Consider the following 27,705-nt stretch of genomic DNA (forward strand, 5'->3'; position numbering starts at 1 on the left):
CTAGCGGGTGTGAACTTCTTCCAGTCTTCCCTCATCACTGCTGTGATGGGAACCCAAGACTGGAGGGAGGAAGCATTGCTTTCCTATTTGCTTTGCAGGCCTCAGAAAATCCTAGAACAGCACTTAGGAATCTCTTCACCTTTTTATTTGTACTATTATCAACAGCAGCAGCAGAAGCACCAGCATCCATTCATTTACTGTCTCCTGTGGGCCAGACATTATGCTAGGTGCTTGACTCTAATATATTAACTCTACTTCTCCCAATAACCCTGCACAGTGACTGCAATTCTTAGACTCCGAGAGAAACAATGCCTTGTCTAAGGCCCTGCAGCAAGGAAGTGACAGAGGTGGAATTTGAACCCAGGTCTCTTTGACTTGAGGGCTCCTTGGCTATAGCTCAACCCCCTTACGCTTCCTTCTTCCTATCTGGAAAATAGAAATAACAACAAAATCTATTTCATAGGATTGTTGTGATAATTAAATGACAATACTCTCTATAAAGGGAGCTATCAATAGCTGCATACAATATAGGATCAATAAGTATTATTAACCTTATTATTATTGCTATTACTACTCTGTCAAGTCTCCCAAGATATGACAGAAAAACAAAGGAAACAACAGCACGTGTTTGACTTTTCCAAAGTGAGCTCCCTTTCACATTATTCACAGATACTCTCAGACGCTACTGGTGTACACAGCTCCACTGCCAGCAGGTAAGCTTTAAGAACCCTCTTGGCCATACTCACATTCTACCATGGGGGACTCTACTTTGTTGAATGGGATGCATTGGCCTGGTGTTCCCCCTGAGCTGCAGTTTCTCTTTGGGCGATTTCAACAACTTGGAACTTAATGAGGATGCGCTTAGAACACCTCCACTGGAAGAACGGCTGCTTCCACTTCCACTGCCTCCTTTGCTTTTGGACAGAGAAGGGAAGAAGGAAAATACTGAAGTGGGAGGAACGGTCAAAGAAGGCTTGCTGGATGAGCTATGTCTTCTTTCTGAAAAGGAAAACAAAGAGAAAAAAAGAGAGACATCGTGTGTCAGGCAAGTCTCCAATGGAACCCTGGAAGAGTCCCCTGAAATCAATATTCAGGTTCAAACATGCATCACTAAGTGAAAATATATTAAACTCAGCAACTTCCAGAAATGGCTTATCTAGGCCTCACAGACTTATTTAGGAGTCTAGGAACTGGTCCTTCTGCTTAGGAAACATCTCAGCATAAAGAGGTTTATCATACATAGATAGCCATTAAGAAATTAAGCAACCATTCTAAACCTGAGAAGATTGGGTTTTGCATACTAGAAATGAACCTCACTGGCTCCAACTTGCAGTCAGAGAAAGGAAAATTATTCATTCATCTGCAGAGCTCTGCTAATTGACACCGCATGGAATTCTGTCTTCCTTTCTAGCATAGTATGTCTCTAATTTCCAAAATAGCAGAATGTTAGGAAACAAGTTGTACTTTCATTTTTTTTCTGTCACTGCCCACCAGCATATGACATTAAATAAGAATGTTTCTAGGGTTATCTTATCGTTCCTAAAGAATTTGTGCTGAAATTTTCCAGCGAATCATTTCACTCTCTTTTTTAAATAATCTCCCTTAACTACAGATGGCATAACTTCTGGTTCATGCCACTAAGATGCCAAAGGCGCAAGACAAAAATACCACAAATAGCTACGCCTGTTTTTTAAACCAGGAAGTAATTCGTGGTTAAGTACAGACTACACGGGTTTAACTGAAAATAAGTCTACCCACTGGAGAATCAGGTTTTCTCAGAGTGAGGCAATCCATACTAAATAAATCGAGAGCTCTTGAAGAATGTTACCATTAGAAACAAGCAAATTACTCAGTAACTTTATCTGCTTAATTATCTTGTGATGATAGCTTAGTGGCTGCCTTTAATTAAACTTATAATTGAAAATGACACATTTGCTTAACTCTAAGCTTTAAAATGTATGTGATCCAAAAATTACTTATCACAATATGAAAGCTATATGAGTATTTAAAAAATTAAGCATATTAGAATTACCAACGACAAGTATCACCTCGATGGTTTGTTTCTAAAGGTCTTTTTATACCAGTCCCGAGCCTCTCTGTGAAGCTGTGATGACTTATTTCCAAAGGACATTAGTTCAATGATGCTTTATGAGGTCCTTAAGAACCTGCTCTATACCAGGACAAAATTATTATGCTACCTATAGACAAAATCCAAATTCTCTAACTGGACCACATAAAGGCCACAACCAAGTTAGGAAGGCTAAATTGATAGTGATTTATAAGTGCCTGTTGCTTTTTTTTCTTGATATGAAAGTTGTGTGTAAGAACAGGAAAACTAAGTTTAATAATTTTCCAAATTTGGCATCTGAGGTTTTTAAATTTAGTTTCTCTCTTCTCTGTGATCCCCAAACATTCTGAATATACTTCCAAGTATCAGCACTTGTCAGCCAGGACTATAATAATCTGTTTCCAGTTCTGCTGCCTGCCTTGGATGGGCGAGCTTCCCTGAGTCATGTCTCAGTCACCTGCCCCTGTAAGGCACGGCACAGAGCAGGCTGTCAATTAACATGTGCACAATCAGTATAGCTTTTCTTGTGAAGAGGAGTGATTTTCAAATGGCCCTAAACCAGCACACTTAGTTACACACTGGCATAACCTAAAGAGCTTAAAAAATACCGATGCCCTCAGAGATTCTGATTTAATTGGTTTGGGGTGTGGCCCGGCCATCTAGACTTTTACAAGCTCCCCTGTATGATTCTACTGTGCAGCCAAGGTTGAGAGTCTCCCTTAGACTAGGCTAATGCCTCAAGAACCATTAACCATGGCTGAATAAGTTAACATTTGTATAACACCGAGAACACCACCTGGCACATGGCACTATATATGAGGGTTCGGTAAATAAAGCTCACCACTACTACTTGTCCTCAACCAGTGTTTCCCAAGCTTCCAACAACTGCAGGCTATTTTCATCATTCTTACCAAAGCCACATAAAATACTATTTTTTACTCAACATTTTAAGTTAAATTATCAACTCTACTGTTCCCTCCTCTTTAATCTAATATTAACCAGTCTTTCATGGGGGCATCACTGGTATTTTGCACAGGACAAATCACGTACGGGATGTCAGGATAATTGGAATTCCTGGTCCCTACCCCTTAATCACCAATGGTGCCCCTCTGCCAGGGGCAACCTGAAACTACCCTCAAACCAGTTTCAGACGGCCCAGTGTGAAGCAGGGTACCACCCTCAGTTGAGAGATTTTTCCAAAACAATATTTTCTCTGAAACAATAGGTTTGATAAGCTTGTCTTATACATATATTTAGTAACTTTATATAATATACATATTTGGATATACATTAAAATAATTAAATATTACCATTAAAATGTTCATCCATAAAAATCATCTTATGTACCCCTGATGGCAGCGTCCTAAAGGAATACTATCATGTCTGCAGCATAAAGAAGGGGAAAAAACTCCAACTAGAACTTTGACTTCTCAGAAATATACTCCTTTTTCTACTCAATGGGTATCAGAATTCGCAAGCAGTGTCTCAGAGTAAACGTGATGTATTTCTCTTGATATCAAATGATATAAAGAAAATTCTCAACCTAGTTAAATGCAGTCAGTTCTACTACAATGCTTGTTTTGAGAACATTACTTACTCCAAAGTCACTGATATACTAAGGAACAATTCGAATGTAATGAAATTTTGCATCTGCTTTTTACAAGATTTCACCTGCAAGAAGCACTAGGTGAATGCAGAAAACTATGCCCAGCTGAGCTGAGCCACGTGGGAAAACACAAAACAACTCCCACCCCCCCAAAATCCACCATCCGCCCCAGGTCACCCCGGATGTTAGAAGCCACCCCATCCACATCCGATGCTACAACTTTCTCTCTACTTCAGATAACCCTCCTTCTACCACGTCACAATAGCTCACAAGCTGCAACCCTTCCAACATCTACTTCAAGAAGCAAATGTCAGGTTGTCTTCAAGGTAACTGTCACTATTTATTCTTGTAGTTACGTATTTAACTCTTTAATCTATGTAAAACTGTGCTAACACTTTTGTTAGGTTCCTATCTTTTTCTTTGTGTCATTGATGCAGCTTTGAGTGTTGTGCCCATAACCACATTTTCCCAATGGGTCTCATATGGTTTTTATTGCATAATTTTGCAAAGTGCAGCAATACTTTAGGAATGAGTGTTGTCTTACAGCAGAACTGACTGTAACTTTAAGCTTGTCCTTTCAATTTTCTATTCCCATCATAGCCCACTCTCCCCGTTTTCTTCAGTTAAATGCTTCTTATCTGTTAACTCTTGATATGGGATTTCACACAAGAAAATCAAGATTCAAAGCTTCCTAACATTAAAAATTCGCTGATGTATCAATAAAATTTAAAAAAAATTGTATTTTATACTTCAACAATAAAAGCTATTTAAAAACTAAGAATGGCAATCTATCATGTGAATTTCTTTCATTCACTAAAACTTGAAACTGTGTATGTGTGCAGGCGCATGTGTATGTAACTCAGATTCTGGCTGAAAAGTGCCAGCTCAAATCCTTGTCACGCTGCTGAATTGAGTTGTTCCTTCACGTTATGGTCTGGTAACTTATTTCCTGGAAAGGATGGCAGCTGGCTTTCCCGTTATGAAACAATAAAGAGGACAAACCAAATTTATAGTTGGGTTGGACTCTCCTCATTCTTTCACTGTGGGTCCTTATTTTTCTTAAGATTTTAAACTGTGTTTCCAGCTTAAAAAAAGTGTTTGTTCTTAGATCAAAAGAGAAATGGGCAAGTTACCGGTAGGGTTAGGGACCTTATATTAAGTGGACAAACTGGTGGCCAGATGCTAAGCACAACTGCAATGTGCTTTGGTGAGGAGTCCAAGTTGAGTTTTCAAAGCACTCCTCTCTCCAGGGTCTGGCCCCAGCCCAAGAGAAAGCACATTCTGTCCCTGAATGAGGAGGGCACTTTGAATGGCTCCAGCAAGAAGGAGAGATGGTTAGGCAGACCAAGAGACAGACAAATACAGATACAGGGGAAAACAAAGCAGAGACAGAGAGAGACAGACATGGGTGACTGTGTACGTGCATGGAGGGGGACTGGCAGACAGACAGACTGGAGACAGAGGGAGAGAGAGAGAGTGCAAGAAATGGATGCACTGGACTTTCTTCCCCCTTGTGGCTTGAACACGTGACACGGAAGGCATGGGTGGAATACTGGGGAGGGTAGGGGACAGGACTGCTTTCTTTAAGTCTTCCAAAATGGAAAGCAACCAAGAATACTGAGCTTATAATTTTGGATTCATGCTGAGATTTAAAAAAATATGTAAGTATTGACACCTAGGTACAAACCAAAAAGGAGTTCAAAGCAAATAATTAGATCTTTTAAAATCATAAATAAATATTACTTTGAAAATAACTAAAAACAATTTATAATGCACAAGTGTCAAAGTTAGGGCACAAACCTAAAAAGCAGTCAAAGCAAACTGTAACCTAAAATCATTCACACTTGGAAAAAAATCTGGAAGCATGTATGTCAAAAAACTTTTTAGGTGGTTATCCCTGAGATTATAGGTCTATTTTTGAAAAGCTTTTGCATATTGCTTTTCTATAATAAATACGGTTTACGTGATTATCAGATACATACTTTAAAAAAAGAGAAATTTCATTTGGTATTCTGGCTTCAATTTCACACACACCAAAATAAAGGCATATTTTCATTTATGAGCATAGTATCAATGTGTCCCATTCTCAATGGGCATCATGTAAGAGCAGGCAAGAATGGCTAACAGCTACTAAAAAAACCCCACAGAACTCTTTTCACTCAGGGCTCTTTTCTTGTTTCTTACTAATAAATCTTTTAATAATCTTTTATAATCCAAACAACTAACTGAAGAGAAGTCTCACCTTCAACAACAACAATAGCTACTAGCGGTTATTGGGCAGAAAGCATGTGTCAGGCACCACGCTATGAAATTCATAGGGATTATCTGATTCAGTTTAGACCATCATCCTACAAAGCAGACACTGTTATGATCCCCACTTGCCAGATGAGGAAGTCAAGGCTTTAAAGGACGCAAGTCAGTTGCCCAAGGTCACACAGCTAGTTAAGAGGCAGAGTAGGGAGGTCATCCCAGGCAGGCTGAGTCCAGCATCCAGGCTAGACCACACTACAATCCAGCTGCCCTTATGTGGCATTATTAGCAGGCCATAATACCTGGTCCAAAGGCAGGCAGAAGGGAGAGGTAAAGGTGAGGGTTGGGACATACATCAGCAAGAAGCCCATCTTCCCAAGAGCTCAGCAAATGCACGCTAACTATTAGTGTGCAAATGGCTGCAGAGGCTGAACATACAACAAGGTTGAGACAGAATTTTGGTAAATTTGGAGTGGGGACCCAGAGCCAGTTTAAGGGAAACCCAGGTTGTTGTAGATTTCACTTTTCCATTTTGGGAGTTGCTATCCTAAAGATTAGCTATGGGTGTCAGCCAGCATAGCATTTTGTTGTTATTGTTCGGGGCACAGGGGGTGGGGGGGGGGGGTGGGTTGTGTGTCTTAAAACATCAAAGATGGTTTGAATAGTGAATTTGGGTAGAAAGCGCCTGTCAGGGCTGTCTTTCTGGCTTGGCTAAAAAGAATCACCATACAAAGTTCCAAGATGAGTATGTTCTACAAAGAACCATCAGGAGGAACAGCAAATACCTGTTCTATCAGATTAGGCTGGCCCCCAGTGACCAATACAATTATATATGCTTCTTGTCACTCTCTGGTCAGTCATGGTCACCTTCTCAGCAGAGGCTCAGGGCTGTCAGGCACAGTTTTGATGTGGGCTAACTGAGTAAAACAAGCCTGAATAGAATCCCGAGTAAAATAAAAATACTTTTTTATAGATCACCTGAAAGGACAAGAACTTTGGAATCAGAGACAGATGGGTTCAAATCCTTGCTCTGCCACTTACTAGCTGGGTGACCTTGGGGAAAGACCTGACTCCATCCACTTTGGCAGCCTCTTCATCTGTCAAGCCTCCCTTGCAAGGCTATTGGGGATTAAATGACAGAGAGCTGCAGAGCCTGCAGCCCAGGCCCGACTACAGACCAGGTAGCAGGAACTCAATAGGGACGAAGACAGAGGCCCTCTGTTAGTTCAGCTGATGCCAGTTACAGACTTATGTGAGAAAGCCCTGCTGATTACCAAAGCTGGCAGAAATCACTTAAGAACAAGCCAAAGCCACTTTACTCAAGTTATCTTCTCCAGTGTGGTAAAGATTTAGTTTATATATTTAGTTTATACGTCAGTCCAGGAAGACACTAAGGTCTTCTCAGATGAGAACTCAGAGAAATAACTTTCAGAGTTCATTTAAAAATTAATCAAGTCACACCAACCAAAGAGGATGCTCATTCAAGCTAAAATTATTTTATAAATAAAAAGTTGGTTCATTTTCCTGACAGAACTGAGTCACTCCGGAAGAACTGCAGGTGAAATGGAATAAAGCGAAGATCAAGTCTCAAACTCAGTTTATGGGTCCAAGGGTGGAAATTTTAGGCAGATGATCAAAGTAATGATTCCTAAAACTCAGAACTTTTTCTCTAAATGAAACTCAGACTTTTGGATGGATTGGGTCAGATAAGGTTAAACAGAGTGTGTACTCTCTAGAGAAAGGCCTTCTGAGAAATATTAATCTATACTTCAGGGAATGTATGATTTCATGGGGACTCTGACAGGCCCATTCCACTAATACTCTACAACTGCTCTCATTTAAAGCAAGGACTTTTAATAATCAAGCTTATACATGGCTATACAATATAAAACGCTGGTAAAAATGTACAGATCCTTCAGCCAGGCACAGCAAGTAATAATTACATATAGCAAAAAGCTCAGTTTAGAATTTCTGGGTCAGTCATTAAGCAGTCCTTTCAGAGAATTAAATTGTTTATTTTGATATCCAGTTTGAAAAATAACTGCAATGTGCTATTATATAGCTCCCAATTAACCCAAACTATCATACTTTACTTTCAGGCCACCAAAACACAATTGATGAGGTGTCAATTGGCATCACTTGTCTTTTACAAGGATTATGACCCCCTAAGAAACATCAGGACCTGAAGCAGACTACAGATTAAGACTGCAAACATTTTTATTAAATCTTAGAACTTCCTTACACATTTACTTTGCTCCACATCAATGTTTTCCACAAACTTCTGACATTCAAAACTGGATCACTCTCCAGATCTTTTGTCCTATCTGCACATTATCTAGACTACTGTTTACGTAATATATTTTTCAAAATTCAGTCAGCTTAGTGGCTGGCTAAGCATGTCTAACGCAGCATTATCCTAAGCAATATCTGTGAAATCACAACTTTGGATGTGACATATTAGTTACCTATTTTTTCCCTAATAACTATTAAAAAAATATTTGGCATACCATTTAAAGTCACACCACGGACTACGCATGGACATAAGGCATTCAATGACGTCTTCTCACTTGACATCATTCACTGTTAACTTTTCTCTGTAAATTTCTCATTCTTTTCTAAAAGCGCTCCCATGTGTCTGATCAGCAAACATGGTCCTACTCCACTCCTTGCTGACACACATTCTCTTTAATCCTAAATCTGCTTTTTTTTGATCCAACTTCTTTAGGGTCCCCAGGCACTTGATTAGACTACCCCAGAGAGAGCTGGGTGTGGTCTAATGCTGAAAGGAAGCAAATAGATGGGAGAGTCCCTGGAACATTCAAATCTCAAGTTGGAGAATCCAGAGCTGACCTCTGACACACATGCCTCAAAGCCTAATTAGACAAAATTGGAGCTGGGAGGCAGCCTCAGAGCATGCTTAGGTGGGTTACAAACAGTACTGGAAAACAGTGAGGAAGAAAAAGTCTTTACCACAAAGCACTCGGCATCATTTCCACTAGAGAGATTTAACTGAAAAGGATGATTTCAGCACTGGCTGCCCTAACAAATTAGTCTCCAACTGCGACTTCTGCCAAATGCATTTCTCCTCCCCCTAATGCAGAGGTGCTTTTAAATTAAAACATAAGGGGAAAGTGCAGAAAAGAGAGTCATTTACAGCACTTGGGCCACTTGAAACAACTTTTCACCAAAGGTCTATAATCAAATTATCGAGCTCTTCCAGTCAGTCGGTGCTTTATGACAGAAATAAAAGCCCCACTAAAGTATTCCGGGTCTCTTGGCATTTCCACGTCTCTGGGCAGGGCGCACTGCAGCATCCCCATTCACACTGGCTGCATGAGAGAGAACAGATCACAAAGGGCAGATTACAAGGGAGAAGGACTCCGACTCCAATGGGGGAAGGGACTGGCGTGAATGGATTGTAAATAATGTTGCTAAGAAAGTAGCAGAAATATGGCAACCTCAAATAATTCTCTTGCCAGGAATTCTTCCCATGAGGACTTTCCTTCTGGACTTTGCTTTCAAGTATGTGAGAAATATGAAAAAAATCATTGAATGTCTGGGGGTACCCCCTCCCTTACTGTCTTAACTCGCAGCTCTTTGCAAACATTTTTAAAGTGGCTTAAAAAAAAAATCCAGGGGCCGGCCCTGTCGCCGAGTGGTTAAGTCCGTGCACTCTGCTTTGGTGGCCCAGGGTTTCGCTGGTTTGGATCCTGGGCGCAGACACGGCACTGCTCATTAGGCCATGCTGAAGCAACATGCCACATGCCACAACTAGAAGGACCCACAACTAAAATATACAACTATGTACTGGGGGATTTGGGCAGGAACAAAAAAAGATTGGCGACAGGTGTTAGCTCAGGTACCAATCTTAAAAAAAAATCCAAATACTGTATTAAAGGAGATGGAAAGATGGAGAAAAAGAGAGGATACTGAATGGTATAAGAATTGATTATCTCAGTTGCAAGAATAATATCATTTCTTCATAATCACTGTCACGAGACAGCTTGTTTTAAGGAAAATTGAATGGTCTCAGCAACCAATTCATTTCCGTTATGGGTTCCTTCCTATGCTCCTGAAACCCTATCCAATGTGCAGAGTTTGAACTGAGGGTTGTTATCATCATGATCTCAGACACACACAGATGTTTTTAGTGAGAGTACCTTTGGGGAAAGGGCTGCTGCGGCCTTGAGCAAAACACAGCCAACCAACCACCACCTCTGAGATCCTGCTGCCACCATTTCCGACTGCGAGATATCATGCAATGAATGACATGCTGGCTGACACTTCTACTTACTAACAGTCATAAGGACCTCTCTCTGCTGTCCTCAGGAAGCACAGTGTTACCCAAAGATACTGACAGAGTACAGCAAGCAATCATCCTGCCTGAGACAGACGTGCTCTCACCATCGAGTGACGTACACCATTTCTCCAAAATTCACTCCCCGTCTCCTTCCCACCTCATCTCTGACTTGAAATGTTTGTATTCCTCATGTATCAACATGTGAGAAGAAAAAAAGAGCCAAAACCAAAATTCGACAAGTCTCCAGCTACTGTTGATTTAATTCATATCTGTTAGGGAAAAAAGCATCCTGTAAGTTCAGAGACTTACCCATTGCAAGTTTAGCCTTCCAATTTGTTATAGCACTTGCAGTTCAAGAGTCACTGTACTCAGTCCTTACACAAGTATCTCTGTAGTCACAGTTTTTGCCAAACGAAAGATACAAGGCTATCATCAAAATACAAAAGGGAATTAAAATAAAGAAACTAGGGGGCTGGCCCCGTGGCCTAGTGGTGAAGTTCAGCGTGCTCCGCTCTGCTTTGTGGCCTGGGTTCCGTTCCCAGGCACGGACCTTCACCACTCGCCAGGGGCCATGCTGCACACAGAAAATAGAGGAAGACTGGCACAGATATTATTGGCTCAGGGCAAATCTTCCTCAGGAAAACAACAACAAACTATGCTCTTACCATGCCAATCCAAGTTCAACACACACACACACACACACACACACAAGGGGGGAGAGAGAATTAAAGGAACCTGGTAAAACTCAAATTAGATGAGTCCTATTTTTGTTTTGGTTATTATTATTATTTTTTTAATAAAAACTTCTGTGCAAGAAACCCCACAAGGAGCACTGTCTTCCCAGACCAAAAAGAAAGAGCAAGTCCAGGGCGCAATGGAATGACAGCACCATCTGCTGCAAAGGCTGCGCCGAGTCTGTAAGTCACATCCTTATTCCTATTTTCCACCAGTTTTGTGTCCTTTTTATTTCACTTTATCCTGGATGGGGGAGGGGAGAAGACCGTGAACATGGGAATAACAAAAATCTCAAACTCAGGACACAGCCCCAACCTTCCTTCATTAAGCACTGTTAGTAAGGAATGGGTGATTCATTACCTAACAATGCCAATGTTTTCAATGAGTTCGCAGCACACTTTCTCTTTGCTGAAGACAGAAACAGCATCTGCCCCACCTGCAGGCTGGGCTGTCAACTAATAAACGCCAGAAGCAATATGCAAAAATGAAACCAGAAACAGCAAAACAAACTGATACCAATTTTAAGGAGTTAGCAATTTGATTAAAAGTTTAAGATCTGTTTGTACTCAAAGTCCTTCAAACTGGTAGCTAAATTTCAACCTCAATCAAAACCATCCGGTCAAGCTCATTATTGCAGAAGGCATGAAATGTGAACTCAACTGTCACCTCACTTCCTGCTTGCAGACAGAAGCAGGAGACAGTTAAGGTAACTTTGAAAACAGCCTCCCAACCCACCCAAGAAGAATCAGCTTAGCTGTACTGGCTACCTTAATAACACAACGGAAAAAAATCGTTTTTTCTGGCAGTCATTCTGTAATTAAATTTTTATACACGCAATTTAAGTTACTGAATGACTTCCCAGGGTTACTGTTTGTATTTTGAAGTTGTTCTTCCTCTTGACACAGTGTGTTCTGTTTGAAACTTTGCTGTGGATTTGAAGTATCTGACAAAACAGCTTTCAAACACATTCTACAGGAAACACTGTGAACTGCCTGTCATGAAACCTCACTTACCACAAGTGAGATAAAAAACAAACAGTTAAAGCGTGTTACAACGTTCCTCCATTTTTAGAGAGCGACGTAACCAATGCTCTCCCTGTTTGGAGATACGAGAACTGTTTGGTGCAAAGCTCAGCATTTTGTTGAGTTAATAGCAAACTCAAACTCCTGTCTGTGTTTGAACTTTGTCCAGATCACTCAAATGATATTTCAGAATGGCTCCTGTGGACAGCTTGCCGCAGCTAATCCCTCTTGTTGTGATTACCCACTCTGATCCACTAGCTCTGCAGAGCTCACTCCCTCCACCACTTCAGAGACACACAGCTCCCGGCGTGCCGGCAGGGCAGGACAAACGCCAGGAGGAAAGAGGCCTGCACCAACTCTTCCCGCTCCACTTGGTTCTATTTACTGTTAGCAAAGACCTAACCCACCCTTCCGCAAGCTCATCCAGAACTGGGCCCCGAGCCAAGGCCAGCCTCTAAAAACTGCCTCAGAAAACTTACCCAGTGGAGCTTTCAGCCCTGGTGCGGAGGAAGGGCTGTTCGGGAGCGGCTTCTTGTTACCTTCCATTCACATGATTTGGTTGTGCTTCATTGCACACTTGCTACTGCAGGCTTGCATCATGATTTGGGTCTGCCCACCAACTCCAAATATGCTCCATGTTTGGTCTTATGTAACATTTGCTACTACTGTAAAAAGCACTTCAATTACAAAGGTCCTGGCAGATCAACAGAAAACAAGGGGTGGAGTCTAATTTCATCTAATATGGTCATACAAGGCGTCCTGGCTGGTGTAAATTAATCCTTCTATTTGAAAGGCAACTTGCCCAAACCGGCGAAGACGGAATTTATAAATTTAACTGCTAAAATGTGAAGTACTCACATCCTCATTTTTCTGAATACCTTTAAACTAACACTGCTACTACCAGGTACATTAGAAAATTTACACGATTCATTATACAGCTTACATTTTAAGCCTCAATAGATCTAGTTGTTTTAAAGTTATACATTTCTATAAATAGCAGCAGCCTTTCTCCACATTTTATTTCCCCATGATCTTTAAAAATTTAAAAGTTTACTTTTCCTTCCTAAATCTAGCAAGAACAATCTTAACCAATTTTCAGTGAATATTTGTAAAATGTCTAATTTCAAAAGACTATACACCTGATTGTCCAGTTTGGTGTTCAGTCATTGGATGACTGACTAAAGCTTTTATCCAAAAGACTTTATACCTTTTTTTTTTTTTGAGGAAGATTGGCCCTGAGCTAACATCCATGCCCATCTTCCTCTACTTTATATGTGGGACACCTACCTCAGCATGGCTTTTGCCAAGCAGTGCCATGTCCACACCCGGCATCCAAACCGGTGAACACTGAGCTGCCGAGAAGCAGAAGATGTGCACTTAACCGCTGTGCCACCGGGCTGGCCCCTAAAACTTTATACTTTTAATCCAAAAACTTCTCTAATTGGCTCGTTGTAAAAGGCATCTTTCTGGTCTGGCTGTGTCCCTATGTCAGCCCTGTTAAGCTCCCCCAGACCTACTCCCCCTCTTGTCAATACCCAAATCTTCCTGTCAGACATCGAAAAAAATGGCCAACTGATTTGAGTTGTAGGATAATAAGGCTGCACACATAAATAGACTCGGGGCCTGAGAGTTCAGAATGAACACTTTTAAATGTCAAAAGGAGGGGGAACGGGGCTGGCCCCGTGGCCAAGTGGTTAAGTTCGCGCGCTCCGCTGCAGGCGGCCCAGTGTTTCGTTAGTTCGAATCCTGGGCGCGGACATGGCACTGCTCATCAGACCACGCTGAGGCAGCGTCCCACATGCCACAACTAGAAGAACCCACAACGAAGAATACACAACTATGTACCGGGGGGCTTTGGGGAGAAAAAGGGGAAAAAAAAAAAAAAAAAGGAGGGGGAAAATTCCTCTACAGAATCCCATCACCCCATACAGAATATGTGGCAACAAGTCATCAATTACATGTGTGGAAAAGATTTGGCTTTGAAGGGGTGGGAAAGAGGTGTGAGGCTTAGGAATTGGCTTCTATTAGAACAGACACAAACTCTACATTTATTCTAAAACAAAAGAATAGGAGCCACACTGCTTTATTTTCACAGCAAGCATTCAGATACTAACCATGGCAGCAATATTAAGATACAGATGGTTTGCTGAAACCTATTTTTTTTTTCCAGATTTATTTATAGTCACATTCAAACAATGCAAAACTATGGTGGTCCTTAAGAGACACCTGAAGAACACAAGGAAAGAGCCTCAGCAGGCCTTGGAAGCACAGGATGAACAAATCTTTCAAAAGTTAATTAGCAAAAACCAGAATTTTAGGTTAATTCATTGAAGGTTTTCTTAAGCTAGAAGAAAAAATTCCATTACAGTAGCACCTGATTGCAACAGGTCTTAGCACTGTTCAACTGCACCCACCACCCTCCCCAAAGGGCGGCTGAGGAGTCTCCTTGATGTCATCAGTTGCAGAACAGAACTGGGATAAGAGGCCCTTTCTCAGCCTAAGCCTCAGCTCCACACTACTGCACCCGTCCGAGCAGACACCGGAGTCCTTGCTGGTCTCCCAGCACAAACGCTTGCCTTTCTAATGTTCCCTTTGTAGATGGTGAGAGGGCAAGTGGGGAAAAAAAATCATTACAAGAACCAGTCAACCCATGACAGTTCTGGGAACCAAATCTTTCTGTAATCCTGATGAAAACGAGGGTTAATTTTAGCAAACATTTTTAAATGATACATACATCTAACTTAATTTCCTACATAAACAAGAGAGAAACAATTTAAACTTATTTTTAAGACATCAAAAAAGGGATGAATGAGAGCATAAGCCAGGAAAATACAATTTTGCACAGTAAGAATATATACAAAAACTGCTTAAACTTTTAAAATCTACTTATTTATTTATTTGAGGAAGATTAGCCCTGAGCTAACATCCACCACCAATGCTCTTTTTGCTGAGGAAGACTGGCCCTGAGCTAACATCTGGCCCATATTCCTCTACTTTATATGTGGGACGCCTGCCACAGCATGGCTTGACAAGCACTGCATAGGTCCATATCCAGGACCCGAACTGGCGAACCCAGGCTGCTCAAGCGGAATGTGCAAACTTAACCGCTGCACCGCCGGGCTGGCCCCCTGCTTAAACTTTCAAACACGCACATATGCCTCTCATAATACCCTGAGTAAAATACTTAAGCAAATACCACTTTGTTGGTATGGAAAGCATTGGAAAGCATTATTATTATTTTCTTCAAACCATTTCCCAATATCCTATCTAAACAGAAGTTTATTTTGATATTAAGTCTCTCGATGGCTCATATTTAAGTGTGTAGGTCTGGGGACATAGTCACATTTCTTTTTTCTTATGAAAAAATAAACAGACTACAGACTAAAAAAAGACTACAGACTAAAATATCATTTTAATAGAAAAACACCCATGCCTTACGGACCAAAAATTATAGGTACTGGTCGTGATGTGGATGGTGTGCACTCATCAATTTTACTCTGGTTGCACAAAGGGAGTCCTGAACTGACACAAATTCTTCTGTGAATTAGCCTGCTCACAGCAAACAAGCAAACCAGCCGCAGCCAGGAGGGGAAGCCAGGAGGGGAAGCAACCACTTGGGTTCAGAGGTAGTCTCAGCACTTTCAGTTGTGTGGCCTTGGGCAAGAGTCTTTGTCCTCCCCAAGAAGTGCTAATACGACCTCCACCTACGGGGCTGGGGTGAGGAGTAAAGAAAGTGTCACAGGTAATGCAGTGCCTAGTACATTTTAAATGCTCAATAACTGTGAGCTGTTATGGTTAGAAACAAGGAGAAACTGCATGGTGGACATCATTTGAAAGAAAGGAAGAGTAAGAGAAAGACAGCAGTTTCTATTAGAGAAGTCAGAGAAATTCCCAACAAATCTTGGGATTTCCTAAATAAAATTCCTGAGAAGCCAGTAGAGGTGTCATCTGGTGTTCTGTAGGGCAGCAAACAAGCTGTTGGCAGTTAGGAAATACTGTGTTCCTGTCACCGGTGGTAGCCAGTTCCCCAGTTTACAAGAGCACAAGTCTCTACTACTCCACTTCACTGTCTCAGCAGGCTGGGCGAGTTATAATTGGCCTTAATTGGCACTTACAGGAGCTTTAACATTCCTTACCTGCTGCCAAGGAGCACTTGAAAGGGGGAGAAAGTATTTTCAAACTTGGAAATACCAAGCAATTCATTCAGCTGTGGGCCTGGCAGTCTGCTATCCAGAATCAGATTAGCTTCACGAAGAAATGTTGCTATGTTATTATCCAGCGCTCATTAGGTACTCACGCCGGATTAGGAGAGGTAGGAGACGAAGTTTAAATGGGGATAATTCACCTTGGGGGCTAATACCACGCAGCAGCCTTCCTCTGGCTGGCATCATCTGATCTTTTGGTGGACGGCTCTTCAGTGCTCAGCCACGCTTCATGTGTGTGCCCCTTTTCAGCTGTTCCAATTGTCCAAAGGCAGGCAAATAAAGTATAACCTCACAGCCTGATTTACATAGGCTTTGTGTTAACCATGGTCTGACCTCAGCCCAGTCATTATTTGATACACAAAGTGCACACTGTTAAAAGGTGACCAATCACACCAAATGCAAGGAGGATAATGAGATCAGCAATAAAACAGATAGTTTTTCACCAGCCCTGCAATTAATCTCACCAAAAACTGTTATCCTCCAGGAGGTTACACATTTTGCAGAGAGGAATCCCAGCCTGACAGAACTAGATTTCTTTCCTAAGGTAAATTCCACACAGAACGAATAGAAATCTCCTGTAGATGCCAGGAAAACTGCCTGTAATTGTTTAAATGAATATTTTAAAAAATCCCTCGTTCTGCAAGATCTCTGCCTCATAGCATTAAATATTGCTCAAAACTCAGAAAGATATGTTACACTGGCATGTAAAAAGGGTGAACTTGTTTGAGAAATTTATTTCCAAGTCAAATTACAATTAATCACATTTGTGTGTATGTGTAAGAGGCTTTAGAAAAAGAAATGGAAGTTAAAAAAATAAAACACCTACCAATGGTGGTGACACTCTCATACATGGCTAGCAGAGATATTACAGCCTTTCTGGAAAACAATCTAGTAGCAGCTATTGACAATGCAAAATAAATATCCTTTTTGACCCAGGAATCCCTTCCTGAGACTTTATCCCACAGAAACAAAACCAGCAGGAGTTAAGGACATATATAGCAGGGTCGTTACTGCCGCTTTGCTCATAGAGGCAAAAAGCAGGAAACAAAGTGCATGTCCACAGACAGAAGGCCTGGCTGAGGAAGTTACCACACAGCCGCACCTTAGAACAGTAAGCGACCACTAAAAAGTGGGGATTACTATTATCCTGGGCTGTGAATAAATTTCCTTGTGGTATTGCTAAGTAGAAAAGAAGCAGAAGTGTGCATAATAAGCATCCACTTCTTGTAAAACTATGACCAAGAGCCCCTAGTAATAAAACATAGGATTATACGTGCCTGTATAGAATTATGAGCATTAGGAAAAAAAAGAGAGATGTACACTAAGTTACGTACTAAGAATGCACCAAGTTACAAAGATGGTTTATAGAGCATAGGGGACTATAAACAGTTGGAGAAGGTGGGGAGGCAGAAAGAGCCAATGAAACAAGAAAAAAGTAGGCTGAACTGAAAATAGCATGTTTGAGATTATTACATTTGTGCATCTATGTAACAATATATAATGGGTGTATATATTTAATATATTGATGTGCCAATAAAAAAATCCATAAAGAAACTGATTTAACAAGTTTTTGTTATAAAAAATGCACTGTGAAGGGAGCTGAAGAAAAATTTAAACAGTATGAAATCTGGTATTACATCAAAAGAGTATATCCTGATTATGGCACCCATTTCACTTGTTTGGCTAAGCTGACTGAGATTCTAGTACAACTGAGCACAGTAAGAATCAAACACTCTGGGCAAAAGAATATCTTAACTTTCTAAAGCTCGCTACAAATCTTGAGGATTAGGAGTTCTAACAATCTTTTAAAAATATCAAGCCTAAGAGGCAATGAAACAAATTTCATTCCAGAGTTTCTTTTTGATCCTAGGAGACTACGAATCAAGATCTCTGTCATGTGTGATTCGGGGCTTACTGCTTGTATTTTAACTTATTTTAAATTGAGATAATTACCTGCCCTGATCTGTTTTTAACTTTCAAACACACAAGAGGGAAATGTGTAAAATATCTTTGAAGTTCAATTTGAGAACTGTCGTCTTAAAAACAAAATGTAGAAGTAAATCTAAAGATGAGGATTTCTATACACACCATGTGGAATAAAGGAGGAAACAGCTCGACATAGCCACTGCCTCCTTGCCCCAAACCAGTCTGTTTTATGGGCTTGGACTAGCACATGCATGGAAGGAATTGTCCCAGCCAGGTAGTAGGTGCTTCAGCATAAAGAAGCGATAAAAACTCCCTCTTCTGGTCATATGTAAGACCACAGCTTAACAGGGTTGAAAGAGCAGGTATGTGTGTATCTTAACTAGTCAACACACAAATTAGTCTTGTGAAATAAATGTCAGGAAAAACATCTTTTAGCAAATACAACAAATATGGATTTATATCCTGAAACATCCCCTTTAAAATCTGAAGTACAGCCACTCTAATGATTTCTATATGTAGCAGACACATCCGGAGTAGCACTGGTAACATTAACTATTTATTTATTTACTGATGCTGCTAGAAACTCCCATCTTCACTGCCTTATTCTGGTGACAAAGATCAGAACTGTTACAGTACTTCATTAAATCATAGTAGCACTAACCTGGAGGGCAGCTGTGACCAGACTCCACGTGGAGAATCAACATGCTGAAATACTGACAGACATTCCCAAAGAAGAATGGTCTTTAAAGCTCTGCTGTGATAATGCAACTGAAAAACTAAATGTCCCTCAATAGGGGATGGGTTAAACTAACTTAAATACATTAATAAAGTGGAATAACAGGTAGTCTTTAAAAAGAAGGAAGTAGAGTAATATGCATTAACATGAAAAAATAAGATTAAGTTAAAAAATAAATTTATAACAAATCTAATTTTTCATGTGTATGAGGGAACAAAAAGTAAGCAGCCAAATATTACTTTGTCTTGGGTCTAGAAACCTTCAAGGGCCTATGTTAAACTGTAGCCCTGAAGAGTAAGACGGAGGAGCTGCATCGATTCTGAATCCATATTTATCCTCCTGTTGTTGGTTAATTTTTTCTTTTACAATGTATGTTACTATGTTAATAATGAAAAAATCAAAATGCATGTGTTTGTTTTTTAATCAGTAAGTTTTTGTTACCTAAATGAGAGCATGAAAGTGTACACATCCTCTGTTGTTTCCCGGCTTACAGGACTAGATTACTGTTCCACTAAAAAAAACCCAAAAAAACAAAACTGAAAAGAATAAATGATCCCAAAGTTCGGCATCACTGCAATCACTATTTTCCACCCCTACAATCTTTCAAAAATGTCTAAAGACTGAATATAATACATCAAGGCTTTTCATTCAGGTCAGTACATCTCATTGGAAAAAAAGCCCTCTTACAAATTAAACGAACAAACCCATGATCCATTAACTAGGTAAATTCATCCAGTTGCATAAGCCAAAAACTCCACAAGTCATTCCTCCTTCCTTCTTTTCCCTTATCACTCACCCCCAGTCTATCTATCAGCATGCCCTGCTGGCTTTCTACTTCTGTGCAGATTTCAACTGCGTCCACAGCTCTCAGCCTCTGCTGCTGCAATCCTTTTTTTTAAACTTATTCCACACGATTATATGTAAATACGTTATTCTTTTTTTGTTTTCTTAAGATTGGCTCCTGAGCTAACATCTGTTGCCAATCTTCTTTTTCTTCTTCTTCTCCGCAAAGCCTCCCAAGTACATAGTTGTATATTCTAGTTGTAGGTCCTTCTGGCTGTGCTATGTGGGACACCACCTCAGCATTGCTTGATGAGCGGTGCCATGTCCATGCTCAGGGGCTGAACTGGTGTAAACCATGGGCCTCCGAAGTGGAGCATGTGAACTTAACCACTTGGCCACGAGGCTGGGCCCCTGCTGCAATCTTAATCTAAGCTTTCTCTCCTGATCCAGCTCTCACCTGGACTAACACAAAACAGCCCACTAACTGGTGCCCCTGCTTCCACTCTTGCCCCCTATGCTCCACACAGCAACCATAAATCAGATCCACACCTCGCTGCTCAAAATCCTCCAGTGACTTTGCATTGCCAGCACTGTCCAATCCTAATCCTTTCATGGTTTGCAGGGCCCAGCATCATGTGGCCCCAGCCCCCTTTCTCCAACCTCAATCCTGACCCTTCTCCTCACTTGCATACTGCTCTTCCACCTCTTCACTGGCCTTTCTGCCAAGTTCCTTCCTGATCATTGTACTTGCTCTTCTCTCTGTGTTGAACATTGGTCTTCCAGATCTTCAAATGGCTGGCTCTTTTTCCTCACTGAGCTTAAATATCAACACCTCAGAGTGGCGTTCCTTGACTGGCCTTCTTTAAAGTGTCTTGTCCCAGTCATTCTCTCTCATATTATTCCTAGCATTTATCACTACTTGAAACAATTTTATTTTACCTGATTGTGTCTTTCTTGTTCCACCCTCCCTAACCTGCATGAAAGAGATATTGCTTTTCTAGTTCACTGGAGAACAACACCTAGAACAGAAAGTAGGTACTCAATAAATATTTGTTAAATGAATGAATAATATCATTGCCAGTTTATTTTTTTAAGTCCCCAAGGCACAGACATTAATAAAGGGACAGATATCAGTATGAGGAAAAATCAATACATCTTATAACTAGAAATTAAAATCTTGCTTTTTACAAATGGCATAAACAACACCACTTAAAGATATCTGCTTATTATATAAAAAAAGATAAAAGATAAAATTTTATTAGCTAGGGACAGAGTGGTCCTTTATCTGATGCTACTGAAGTTATTTGAAAATTTTAACTAGCACTATTTGGCTTGTGGCAAAGAATAAGTGAATTCACGACATTTATTTTACATCATACTATTCAGTGACAAGAAGCTTAGGTCAAAATGGTCAACTTGGAATGTCCTTCGAGAGCTAAACTAATGTCCACCTTGACAGCGTTCACATTGTGATGTGCCTGCTACGGTTAGCACCTTTCTCTGGCTCAGCCCTCGACTGCGGGAGAAAGCCTGGCATGTGTCTTAGCTCTGCAACAAGTTTCAATCCTTAAACTGACTACCGAAATAACTACGCCAACCAATTCTCTAATGAAGCTACAAAATGTTATGGGGCTGGAACAAAAAGGGGAGGAGCTTGGCTGTAGATAGCTACTATGATTAGGGTTAAATAAAAGAGGAGAACAGGCTGACGAGAAATCCAATGACTATGCTAAATCAAATATCCACCTACTATCATTACATCTTCGAATTACTGAACGTTCTCTCTGAGGTAATGGGTTTACACTGCTGACCCAGCTACTCTAAGCAAACTTAAAATTCTACCTGACCTAGAACATCTGTCACTAATGATAGTTTTGTGACATGTGGAATTAGTTATACTTTCTCTAGGTTTAACTCTATACATCCTTATTATACATAAGAGAAATAGATTATGAGTAGCCAGAAAACCCAGCCTGGTACATTTTAACTGTGTGAATGAAATTTAATTTAGGAGTTTGATCTGTAAACTAGGAATAAAACCATCCATTCAGTGGGTGGCTAAGAATAGGAAATGAGACAATACAAGCAAAAATGCTTTGTGAATCATCAAGCACTATTAGAAATTATCATTAGCTTGTGGACTTTTAATTGAATGTTTATCCTAAAAAGATTAACTATCACTGAAAGTTTCAAAGTAGAAAAAGGCCCAGATTATAAAAATTTAGTGGCCAAATTTAGCTAGCGCATTGGAGAGAAAAAAGAAACATTTTTGCTTTATCCAAAAACAAAGTTACTTAATAGCCAAATAAAATAACTCATTCAAAATACCTGCTGCTGTTACTTTCCATGTCCAAGTCAATCATATCGCAAAAGGTGGAGGGTGTTCTTTATTAAACAGCAAAACCTCTGCTTTGTGATGTAGATTAATTATACGATGGCAATCACTGGTCACAATTATGTGAAGTATTGTCAACATGGGAATCAGCATTTTTGCCAGAACCAGCCCATCAGATCTCATACGTAAGACTCATATTGCTCTTACACTAATGTTCTTTGAAATCAATTAATTAGCTCAAAAAAGTATGAGTAATTTCTGTTTACCCATCCTCTGATGAAAATGACATTTTAGAAAAATATAATTTATGCTGGCATCAAAAAGAATCCAAACCACCTCAGTGCACTGCAAGGAACATTAAGTCCAAGCAATGTTGTGTGGCCGTTAACGTTACAGGATTCATAATATCTCCAAGTGGAGAAAGCTTAAGACCATGGACGTGTTTCTGCTAAAGCTACTTTCACAAAGTTATGGAAAAGCCAGATTTATGACATCCCCATCTGTGAACCTCTGAGGTCTGAGAGAAGGGTAGATGTTTTACACTGAGCTCAGAGTCAGACGCCATTTAAAACAACTGGTAGGAGGTCAGTATACAATATCAATTGATAAACAGTAGAGTATTTATTTGTGATCCTTTTGCAGATGAACATGAGATTGGAGAATTCTGCTTCCTAGGTATGGCAGTTCCTAGGGGGTAGGGTTGGCCTCAGGAGATAGCTCCCTAAATATCAGAGGAAACCAAATCCAATAGCTTGAGCTGGTGTTTCCCAAACATGGGGTAGGTATCATTTTCCATCATTAATAACATTAAATCGAAAGTGAAAACTTACTCCTTTTCCAAATCTCTTTCAATTCTTCTGATAACATCACACTACCATGCGGATAACACTTGCCTAAAATGTGCCAGTCTCCTTTCTAACAAAGGAAGCAGGCCTCAGGGCTCAGACCTGGCAGTGGCAAGACCATCAATAAAGAATTCAATCATCTTTTTACTATATTCATTTTTACACTTACTATCTATAGCAAACAACACTAGTTTGTTGATGATTCGAGTAAGGTTTTCTTTGTAAAAGATTTATTTAAATAAAACTGGTTTGATTTAAAGAAAAATATTAAGTGGAATTAAGTAAGCAATCATAAAGATGGAACCCAACTGATTAAAACTGGGAAAAGTTGGCAGAGGCACACGTGACCACAGAAGCCTCCTTGCTCGGGGACTCATGGCTAAGCCAAAGATGACCAAGTAGGTGCAGCCTAACTAATCTGGGGCAAACATTCAACAGCTGACATTCAGGCAGGGTTTCAGTTAATTGCAGAGATTCTAAATTTGGCACCTGTCTGAGCTGAGCTGAATTAACGTCACTCATTTATTTCATCAAGGTAAGATCACGCCCCCTTCCCTGTGTCTGCGTAGGACAGGCTGAGAGGAATTAAGGTATTCTTCACAAGCCAAGTCAAAGAGCAGCAGCAGAGCACAGAGCAGTCACCTGGGAAGCTCCTTCCACACACAAGCCTAGAGGCCCCCCCAAGTCATCAGCTCATCCCACCTGTTCAGATCCATAGTAAATGTACATAAACAGGACTACACATTTTATGCCGCTCAGTAGCTAGTTTCTGACCAACACATGTATTACTAACTAAGTGATCACCTGAGATTCCCAACCTGGTAAACAGCCTCAAAACAAAGGTGCTTCCGGCCCTAGGGAACGTCACCATCTCAGTTCTCCTTCATACTTAACGTTTTAGAGGCAATTAATGTGACATTTCCAGCACATATTACAAAAAGTTAAAAATCAGTTTAAAAAAATAGGGGCTTCCTTTCATGCCATCCTTGCTAAACTCAACAAATCTCTGAGTGCCAATCTGTGTCAGTCACCATGCTGGGCACCGGGAATACAAAACAGCAGCCCTGACAGAGCGGATGGATCTGCTGAGAGTGCAAGGCATCCTGGCCAGCCTGCGGGTCAGAATCAGCTCAGGGAGCTGTTTAGAATGCAGATTCCTGGGTCCTATCCCGGGAGATTCCCATGCAGCTGCTCTGGAGTGGGCTCTTGGAAGCAGCCCACCTAGAAAGCTCCCCTTTGATTCAGATGCACAGCAAGTTTGGGATTCACTGATTCAAATTATATTTTTAAATCTGAAATTAACAGTAAGAAACATCTTGATCTTAAAAATACTGAATAACTAAAGAGAAATATGAGGCATGTTGGATTATTTCAAAACATTAAAACAACACTAAGAAAGCATGGTACTACTATGCAGATTCCAAGAAGGAAAGCCATCTACACTACGAAAGCAATCAGACTACGAGAAACTAGAGATACCAAAACGACACTACAACACTCACCACCACCACTCAGATGGAAAGCTTCGGTAACTGTCATCTCTCAAAAAGGCTAACAAAACAGTATATGGTCCCTTACTACTCATGATAATATTTTTTAAAATTTTTTAAATTTTTTTAATTTTTTCCTTTTTGTCCCCAAAGCCCCCCGGTACATAGTTGTATATTCTTCGTTGTGGGTCCTTCTAGTTGTGGCATGTGGGACGCTGCCTCAGTGTGGTTTGATGAGCAGTGCCACGTCCGCGCCCAGGATTCGAACCAACGAAACACTGGGCCGCCTGCAGCGGAGCGCGCGAACTTAACCACTTGGCCACGGGGCCAGCCCCACTACTCATGATAAGTATTATCTGCTGCTCATCAATTCAGAAGAGTAGTATCACCACCACTAACTGACTTACAAGCCTTGCTGCCATTGTAGCTTCCTTCTCTGTCCTGGCAGCAGTGGTTTTAAAAGAACTGCCTAGTGGATTTTGCAGCAACTGTTCATTTGTTCATAAAAGTCACAGATGAATATCAACAATACATGAATTCATAAAAGACTGCCCACACATTTTCACCAATTTCATCAAATGATAAGAAAGGAGAAGCCCTCCCCTGGCAAGTATGGGTTCTTCCTAATACAGTAATAAACAGACTGTAATGGCCACTGAAAAAGATTTTGAATTTGAAAACCTCTTTTTGGTGTTAACTCTAGAAAACAAATATGTAAGAATGGGCCTTCTGGAATTATTAAAAAAAAAAAAAGAATGGGTTCCAAAAGTACTTTTTCTTGTTACATCCCCTGTCCCCAAAGACACAAGAGACACTAGCAGCACTGGGAATGGTTCTTCATCGTGAGGACTCTGCCCACTTCTCCTTCCCTCCAAGTGAGTAAGTGTCACTCCCAAACCACTCCAGGGCCATCGCGTGCTGCCTCCCTCCACTTAATGCAGTTGCCCCCAACCCCACACACCTACCCAACTCCAAACCTCCTGTTTATTCCATCAGACTTCTCCTTGGCTGCTGCCTCAAACAGGGAACTCCTTCCACACTGCCCAGCCAAATCCCTCTCTCAAAGCACTTGGCCCTCATCTTTCTGCCAGGGATTCTCTTCTCTCTTACACAGCTTTAATATTTCTCTTGCCACTAGATGGACCAAAGCCTCCTCACCCAGTGGTTTTATCTGTTGCATCTCTAGCCTAGCCACAGAAGGCATTTGCGTATGTGAATCTTACATTCACACCTTCTTATTTCCACATCTGAAGTTACCACAACTCCTTTGTCACTCAACAAGTATCTTATTAGAAGACACCAGTGTGTGCTAGGTACTGGTAGAGAAAAAGGGTAGAAACAGAATTTTAAGACATCCTCCCCACTCCCAATACACCGACTTTCTAAGAGAGAGACAGAGGAAGATAATCATCTCCATAAAATGTCTGAAACAACTGAATGAAGTGTTTCTCAAAGCGAAGACCAAGAGGGCCCCTTTCTGCCTGAGGAAGGTAACACCTTTAAGTGGGCTTGACCCAAAATGCAGCTATTTTCACACTGCTGTTTCCTGTCTCATCCCCTTCCAATCTACTTTGCCCATGACCATCTGGAAGACCACTAAGACACGTCACTCTGGCGCTAAAAGACCTGCAGCAGGTCTCCACCTCCACATCAAGGCCAGGGGTGCCTGATGAGCACTGAGGCTCTCTGAGCTAGTCCCAGCCTGCCTCTGCACACAGCTCATCCACACATGAGCACATCAGCTCTGGCCAATGGAGACTCTGTGCAGTACATTCCAGACAGCCTGGAATTTCCTGCCTCTGCACTTGCTCACGTCACCCCTGTTGCCAACGTGTGGCCACCAAATATGGCTGTTCAGTGCACAAACTGTGCAGCTGTATGTGGCGGCCCTGTCTATCTCCATCAAAACACTTTCCATTTTAGGGGATTATAGGTGATTTTTAAAAAGTATTTTCTGCATTTTCCACAATGGACATAAATGACAAAAGTTGAGGGAAAAAATTTGCACATGGGAAAAAGAATTCATTATACTCTTTAGAATAGCCAAACATGAAGGCTACTTTCTCTAAGAAGCCCTCTCTAAGTTACTCATCAAGAAGCAATCTGGATTCCTTAGTCTTAAGACTTTGGACTGTTTTATGACTTTACACACGTGCCTTCCTGAATCTACAGCTGTACCTTTACCTCTCTCATACCTAGTATATGTCAGGCATCGTATGAGGGGTTTTACTCATGTTGTTTCATTTATTCCTCACTGGAGGTTGCTATTACCATCCCCACATTATAACATTCCCACATTATAAGGAAGCCGAGGTTGAAAAACTTGCTCAAGGCAAAGAACTAATCTATGGTTCCTGCAAGTTTAAATTTAAATCCAATCTAGTCTGGCTTCAAAATCCTTAACTCCAAAATACTTAGCAATTGACTAACTGCCTTTTCTAATACTAGCCTCTGAGAATTGTTCTTTTTTTTTTAAAGATTTTATTTTTCCTTTTTTTCCCCAAAGCCCCTCGGTACATAGTTGTGTATTTTTAGTTGTGGGTCCTTCTAGTTATGGCATGTGGGATGGCGCCTCAGCATGGCTTGATGAGTGGTGCCATGTCCACGCCCAGGATCCAAACCAGCGAAACCCTGGGAAGCGAACTTAACTACTCAGCCACTGGGCTGGCCCTGTGTCTGAGAGTCTGAAGCAGGGAGACAATATCTTATTCATCTTTGTACTCACTCTGGTGCCTACCCCAGGTTCTCACCCAGAACCTTTTTATGATTACATAAAAGATTAATTCCTTTGGAAAAAATGGTGGAAGGTTGATTATGATGGTGTGACTCTTAAAACAACTGCTGTCCCGACAGCAAGTCCTGGAGGTTCTAGGTTTAAAAATGTATCTCAAAGCTATGTGGTCTCCAGCTCTCCTGCCCCAACTCAGCCTTAGTCTACTATCTCTTGCCTCTGAACTATTCTCCCTGCTTCTACTCTTCTCCCACAATCTATTCTCAGCAAATCAACCAGTGAGATGGGCCTGCATTGTTATTAGTGTTATTAGTTGAGTGGATTCTGACTCCTAGCGACCCTGTGTACAGCAGACAGGAACACTGCCTGATCTTTTTGTGCCATCCTCTCACCTTCCGGCGCTGTATCAGATAACACTGCCATTCATAGGGTTTTCATAGCCAATATTTTCATAAGTGGGTGGCCAGGCCCTTCTTCCTAGTCTGCCTTAGTCGGGAAGCTCCGCTGAAACCTGTCCACCATGGGTGATGCTGCTGGTATTTGAAATACCGGTGGCATAGCTTTCAGCATCAAGCAACACGCAGTCGCCACACTATGACAACAGACAGACAGGTGGTGGTGTTCCCTGACCGGAAAATGAACCTGTGCTGGGGAAGTGAGAGCGCCAAATCTT

General features: G+C 41.0%; 1 protein-coding gene across 8 annotated transcripts in view; it reads right to left on the reverse strand.

Moving 5' to 3' along the window:
* ATXN7 (ataxin 7) overlaps positions 1 to 27,705 on the reverse strand; it is a 130,801-nt gene that overhangs the window by 21,683 nt on the left and 81,413 nt on the right. For 7 of the 8 annotated variants that reach the window (XM_070237272.1, XM_070237270.1, XM_070237275.1 and 4 more), the window contains one exon: positions 747 to 999. In XM_070237272.1, the coding sequence (XP_070093373.1) occupies positions 747 to 999 (253 nt within the window). Of the gene's footprint in view, positions 1 to 746; positions 1,000 to 12,460; positions 12,653 to 27,705 lie in introns of those variants that run through there. The other variant, XM_070237276.1, reaches the window with a different exon arrangement.

Source organism: Equus caballus, chromosome 16 (genome assembly GCF_041296265.1).
Source record: "Equus caballus isolate H_3958 breed thoroughbred chromosome 16, TB-T2T, whole genome shotgun sequence".
Taxonomy (NCBI): Eukaryota; Metazoa; Chordata; class Mammalia; order Perissodactyla; family Equidae; genus Equus; species Equus caballus.